Genomic DNA, 7,111 nt, shown 5'->3' with positions numbered 1-7,111 from the left:
TTTCTTATTTGGACCATCGCAATATTTCTTATTTTTAACATTATCATTTTGATCTTGGTGAAAATACATATCTTAATTACTTAACATTTTAAAGGTTGGAATAAACCGTAGACATTTAAGATATTGACTATAATAAACAATAATTAGTTGCTATTACGCTTTTCATAGACAACCCTTTTCCTTTCTAATTTTCAACGAATTCTAAACAATAATAAAAATTTATAGAAGAACTTGTATCATGGAAATTGATACAAAAAACCCTTTTTGTTCTAACGTTAGAAAGACAATTCTCAAAGACAATGTTTCAATGTGAACAAGAGATTCAAATTATGTAACCACACATTGATAATATCTATAATAGTAAGTAACAACAATTCTAACGCCAAACCCTAAATTGAACAGATACTTGATCCTCTCCAAGCCGTTAAAGAAAATATCTAGCAACAAATTCTCCGTCCAAAGAACAAACTATCATGATCAAGTTCATTGTGTTGACAGCCCAAAAATAGGTTACGAGATACTATGCAACGGTACAAACACTATAATATAAGAAAGCAGGACCAGCTTGTACGCAATGAAGCAAGACCCAAAAATACATATCAAGAGTAATGTACCATTTATGATATCTTAGCCCTTGAGAAGTCCATCTCCGGATGCTGCAAAAAATAGCCAAAACATAAACAGACAGATCATTAAAGCAACTGATAAAGTGAAAATTTATGGAAGAGAAGTGAACAAGATAGTAAAGAATAACCTCCGCCATAAATTTCTTCATGAGTTCCTGCTTCTGGAGCTCTTCACTGGTTGGAAGACCCATAGACTTCTGCCTCTGGTCAAACTGCAAAACCGCAAAAGAGAATTGTAATCCAATTAGCAAGGATACGTCTTTCAGATCTAAGCAAAATGCGGAGATGTATATATCTAACAGCTATACTAGAAAGATCAATTCTTCAGCCTTGTGATCCTAGGGCTTAACAAATTATGGTTTCACAAACTTCAACAAACTAAGATATATTCATCAAATTACAAGATACATAACACCGCACACAAAAACACCAGATAATTTGTATGGTTTATATATTAACAGTTTATCAATAAATGAATAGGTGGATTCTAAACATCAAAAGAATATTAGGAAATGATGATGATAACAGAGACTAAACAGCTGCAACTAATATGACCAGTAAGTGTAAATATAATCAATGATTACCATCATTTTTTCAACAGTCTGACGAGTCTCTGGATCTAGATCAGAAAGTTTGCTGTTCTCAGGTTCAACCTTTTGGGTATCAATTTCAGGATCACCTTTCACTAGACATTTCCACCATTCCATTTGATCATGTTTGGTCAAAAGAATAGAAAGTGCACATTGATCCTCTGAAAATTAGGGTTTGATGTAAAGTGTAAGATATGAAAAGGTCATGATTCCAATACCAATAAAAAAGATCCAAAACTGCACCCCCAACATTATTAGCTCATGCATGCACATAATGTAACTTCAAAGGTTTATCAATCGCTGTAAGTAGTACAGTACCTATACTCCAATAACAATCATCAGGCTTGACAGACCGATACAACTCCCCCTGAAATTTTTAAATTCATTTATAAGCACAGCTATCACTAAAATTAGCACATAGATAATAAATATCAACTAAGTAATCGTACCATCAGTAATGAATGCTCTAGAAGGAAAAACTGACCTCAATAATTGGAGGTTGGCCTTTGAGTCCAACTTTTAGATGGTTCTTCTTTATCTCACAGACGACAAACCTTGATTTGGTTCCATTAGGCACTGGAACATTCACGTTGACTTCTTGAAGAGTCTGAGTCCAAGAGTATTGCTCTAGATCCAGTCCATTACCCTTGTTTGGAACTGATTAAGTATTGAAAGAAAAAAAATCAAGAAAATATCAGCAGCAAATCAGGTATGTGTGTTTAATGAACATCTGTATACATTAAACAAGCAGTTGAACTACAATAACACCATTTGTTCTTGTAACAGCCACAACCTAGACGACCAACATAGCCCGAATGGTCAACCCCCATCTCTTAGAACAAACCAATGAGCCCAACTGACCACCAACCACCAAATAGACTGACCGACCATACACCAGCCCAAATGGTCAACCCCAACTCGAAGAGCAAACCAGCAAGCCAGGCCAACCACCAAATATGACGGCCAACCATACACCCTTCTAGATGGTCAAACCCCTAGCTCAAAGAGCATACCAATGAGCCTGACCAACCACCAAACCGACCAGCTCAAATAGTCAAATACTAGCTCAAAGAGTAAACCAAATAGCCCAACCAGTCACCAAACAAGTCGACAAGCCATGCACCAGCTTGAATAATCAAGCACCACCTTAGAGAGCAAGCCACTGAGCCAAAATGATCACCAATCAAACCGTTTGTCCTCGAATTGGATGGATCAGAATGAAAGTACTAGAGTAGATTAACCTTAAAACTGATTAATTTAAGATACAATTGGGCCATAATTAGGCCAACGTTAATCAAAACCCACTACAAAACTTATAAATAAAGGTTTAAAGTAAAAAGGTAGGTGATGTTAATTAACTATTGCATTCATTGCTATTTGTTAAAAGCTATATAGACTTTGGCATCAAAGTACCTTTTGCAGGTACCATCCAACCGATTTGGATGCACAGAAGACCACTCACTGGACAATAATTGGACCTTGGCTGACACAACAGAGCCTGGACAGTTGACCTTAACTCCACACTCGAAACATTTTAGTACCTACTATGGGACCGAGTGATCAATGTTATAACCCTATGGTAACCACAAGAAACATGACAAGCAACATAGCTACAGAGAGACTAACAACCAACCCAATCAAATTGAGATGCTCAGAAGTGCAGATGAAGGAGATGAGTGCAGTTATGAAGAGGAGCTGGCAACCCTTAGCATAGAGAGCACAAGTATGCGTCAAGAACAAAATGCTAGGAATTCAGTGCCTTATGCACCAACCCAACCCACCTTGACTAGGCCGAGCAAGGACCCATGCAGAACTGCTCACGATGGCAGCATGAGAGCCAGCAGGGATCACCCGTCCATGCTCACTAGAACATAACCAGGTTGCTTCCTTTCACACCAGGCATAATGAAAACCCTGTTTGGTAACAGATGGACCATCCCAACTTTTGAGAAGTATCAACCCCACCAGTTTTGACGAACATCATGAAATGTTCATGAACCAAATGGCATTCTACACCTCAAGTGACCCCGTTTGATGTAGGGCCTTCTCCATCTCGCTCAAGGGAGAAGCGTTGGCCTAGTTCAATTCCCTAACACCCAACTTAATCAACAAATTCGCCACCATTCGCTTTAAGTTTGGGGCATAGTTTGCTACAAGTTAGCCACACGATCTAACATCTCTTGCCTTGGTGAATATCATGCAGAAGAGGAAAAGTCACTCTAGGCGTTCATGGAAGACAACAAGGCACATCCAGAACCTTAGTCATGAGGTGGCCTTGCAACATATGATCATGGCCTTACAGCCTAAAGCCTTTGCTGACAACCTTTGTATGAAGCCAACAGAGGACATGGACGAGCTAAGGCAGTGAGCCGCTCAATTCATGCAGGTTGAAGAAATGCAGGACTGCTGACGACAAATGAGACAGGAAGCCCGTCGAGCGATAAGATGGCAAACAAGAGAAAGCAAAGGGAAAAGAGCAACACTCGCTCCAAGGAGTTGTCTAGGGGCCACGGTTTCATCAATACACTCCTCTTAGTGCCCCTACGACAATGATACTTGAAGAAGCTCTAAATGCCGAGTTGTTACCACCTCAGAGGAATAAGGCCATCCCTCGAGATGCCGATGGCAATAAGCATTCCCTATATCACAAGAACATGAAAAACACAATGAAGGACTGTATCACCCTTCGTGATAAAATAAAATAGTTGATTCGAGCAGACCACCTCAAGAAATACGTCAAGACCGAGAGGGAGGAGAGGAGCCTGCCTCGCAGGCGCAGTTTTAAGAGAACTACACACTACAATTCGAGAACTAAGTATCGCACGTAACCCTCTAATGCAAAAGCTGAAGCAACCGCCCACTCAAAAGGCATATCAATACAATCTTAGGGGGATTTGCGGTAGGTGGGTCTTCAACATGAGCATGCAAAAGGCATATTCGAGTACTAAAGACTATTCATCTCATTAAGGCCTTGTTCTTTTGAGTGGATTTAAGGGAGTGAATTTCAGGGGATTTGAAGATAATTTTTTTTGTCGTTTTTTTGAGCGAATTTGGAGGTAAATGAGAGTAAGTTTGAAAATAAAATTTGTGAGAATTAATATAGAATTGTATTGACGTGACATTAAAAAAAATTATTTTCAAATTCACTTTCATTTACCTTCAAATTTGCTCAAAAAAACGACAAAAAAAATTATCTTCAAATCCTCTCAAATCCCCTCAAATCCACTCTCTCAAATCCACTCAAAAGAACAAGCCCTAAAAGGAAACTGAGGATTACACCTCCCATCACTTTCACGGACGACGGCTTCAAAGCTCCAAACCCCAACCATGATAACCCAATGATGATCAATATTGATCGACTAGGGCAGCTCGGCCAATATCTTATATTGGAAAACGTTCTTGAAGATGGACATATATGATGACCTCATTGTGCCTTACAATGTGCAAATCATAGGATTCTTGAGCGAGAGTGTGGATACACGAGGATATTTGGATCTCATGACGAGGTTCGAAATTAGACAGAACAATTGTAAGGTCCATGATTTTTGAAAATTAACAAAAAGTTTAGTAAGTTAACACAAATTGGTAATCAATCGTGAAAACAAAGAAGTTAACTTACTAAACACATCATCACAAAGGGTCAAAGACCCATAACACAATAAGGGTCTTTCAGAAGGGAGACAGTGAGGGAGCTGGTCAATAATCACTACTGTCACCACTTCATCGGATCTCATTGTCAATATGTGCCAAGAGGTCACCCCTTTAGGGTCTAGTAGAAGAGAATCTAAGCTGATTGTCCACATAAAAAAAGCACTTCCAACCGACCTCAATGATTCCAACCTTGAAGTACCCATTCTTACACCCTTTGAATGAGGCCACATACAAAGAAAACAACCACCTCCCCTTTGACCCCACACCCAAAATAGTTCTAATCCATAAGTACTATGTCAATGCAACAATAGGATAAAATGCATGGAACACGTATTTTTATTCCAGCCCTCTCTCTTCCTAACAAATTTTCTATTCACTAATGATTTAACCAAGGTATCTGATCAGGACCCTCGTCCAAAATGCCAAAAGGTGCACTTTGAACATAATGTCAATCAAAAGTAAAAAATCTTATATTGGAAGGTGCAAAAGTATACTCTACCACGATTTCAAATGAACTCTCCTAATAAAAAATTTCTATCCAATGGTTGCTTAACTAATCCCCTAAAGACAGTGGTGAGGGGTGTTGGAGTTGACATGTAAGTGACAGTCCATCACCATATAAATGAGAAAGATCAATAAACCTATTCGATTTTGGCTGGAAGTTAGTGTCATGTTCTTGGCTCATGGCCCACGGGTGAAATCTTGCCTGGTTTTCTTCCCCTAGGATTCTCCAACAAGCCAAATACATGCACTATAGCTAGATATTGTGCCTTTAGGTATTGTACCGTATGGTTATCCGATCTGATCAGCCACAGATCGGAAAATCAACCATAAGTCACATCATCTAACAAACCATTAGTGAACCTGGTCGGCCATAATGTAAACCGATTGGTCATCCATCAGAATACATTAACCTTAACGCTGATCAACTTAAAGATAAAATTTTAAATATGATTTGTTGCCATTGGATCGTGATTAAGTTATTACTATTTTAAACCTCGTCCTGAAATTTATAAATAAATGTTAGAGATAAAGAGATAGTTGATTTTAAAATCAAAATGTCTGCTCCATTATCCTCATAATAACTTCTAAGACTGTTAACCTCCACCCCTACCCGAAAAAGGTATCAACCCCCCATTTCAACCCCAAATTAACGCAAACAGTATGTTGACAAACTACCTATCACATGCAATGGTCATTACATGCGTTGCCACTGTACACCTAAATTAAACGGAAGAAAAATAAACGATCTACAAGAAAAAATTGTTGTTAAACAAGGACATTACATTCCCTCATGATTCCCAACAAAGCAAGCCCTTACTCTCAGCGACACCGTCAATTAAAGAATTTTTAGGGCAAGACATAATAATCGCACATTGGAAAACGATGAAACGGTTTCCGCTAGTTTACCTTTGGAGGCGCCGCTGTCTTCTTCCGCTTTGTGTTCCTTCTCCTCCTTCAATCTCTTCTCGGCCTTTTTTCTGTCCTCCGTGGCTTTGAGTTCCTCCCTTTTCTTCTTCTCCGCCTTCTCCCTCTCTTCGGAGGCCTTGAGCTGGTCTCTCCTCTTCTTACCGGCAGCGCGCACCAGCGACACTACCTGCTTCTCGGCGGCCTCCGTGCCCAGAAAGTCACTCTGTTCGGAGACAAATTCAAATACTTTCTGGAGGAAAGCGATGGGGTTTGATCGGTCGAAAGGGGAAGTGAAGGATGTAGAAGAAGAAGATGAAGAGGATTGGGATTGCGAGGAGCGGGTGGGTTTCTGCTCTTCTTCGTTGAAATCGGAGATGATAGCCATTGGAGAGTTGAGAGAAGAGTGTTTGCCGCTGTTGAATGGATCCCCTCTTTATTCTGAAACTTTGAAATCGAACTTTCCAGTTCCCCAAGTATTTATACAATTTTAAAATATGGGCCTTTGTTGGCCCATGCCAAAAATGTAGAAATCAAATTTTACAATTGTATTTGATATTAGAAGATAAAGCTATTTACTAAAAACTTACTCATTAAAAATATAATTATTTTATTTAATATATTGAACTCAACTTTTTAATTTTTATCATATAATTTAAAAATATTGACCATATGAATTTAATATATTCTAACAAAAATAGAAATCAAGAGTAAACATGATTAACGTTATTATGATATTAAATCTTCTAAATATAACATTGATCGAATTCACCTTAATCTTAAATCTTTGTCAGAATATGTTAACTTAATTTTGTAAAAGACTTTTCTGAAAATAAAA

At 38.5% G+C, this 7,111-nt stretch overlaps 1 protein-coding gene across 1 annotated transcript; it reads right to left on the bottom strand.

Moving 5' to 3' along the window:
* Positions 1-302: 302 nt before the first annotated feature.
* LOC124846633 (protein BOBBER 1-like) lies at positions 303-6,724 on the bottom strand. Its single transcript, XM_047323925.2, has 6 exons — positions 6,277-6,724; positions 1,701-1,873; positions 1,535-1,583; positions 1,211-1,377; positions 755-838; positions 303-656 (listed from the first exon to the last, which is right to left on the bottom strand). The coding sequence occupies exons 1-6, from the start codon at positions 6,659-6,661 to the stop codon at positions 618-620; spliced, it is 897 nt and encodes a 298-aa protein (XP_047179881.2). The 5' UTR covers positions 6,662-6,724; the 3' UTR covers positions 303-617.
* Positions 6,725-7,111: the final 387 nt, after the last annotated feature.

The sequence above is a fragment of the Vigna umbellata genome, chromosome 2, assembly GCF_029865625.1.
Source record: "Vigna umbellata cultivar VRB3 chromosome 2, Vumbellata_1.0, whole genome shotgun sequence".
NCBI lineage: Eukaryota > Viridiplantae > Streptophyta > Magnoliopsida > Fabales > Fabaceae > Vigna > Vigna umbellata.
Note: the sequence above shows the minus strand (reverse complement) of the source record. Positions and strands in the feature narration are given on the sequence as shown.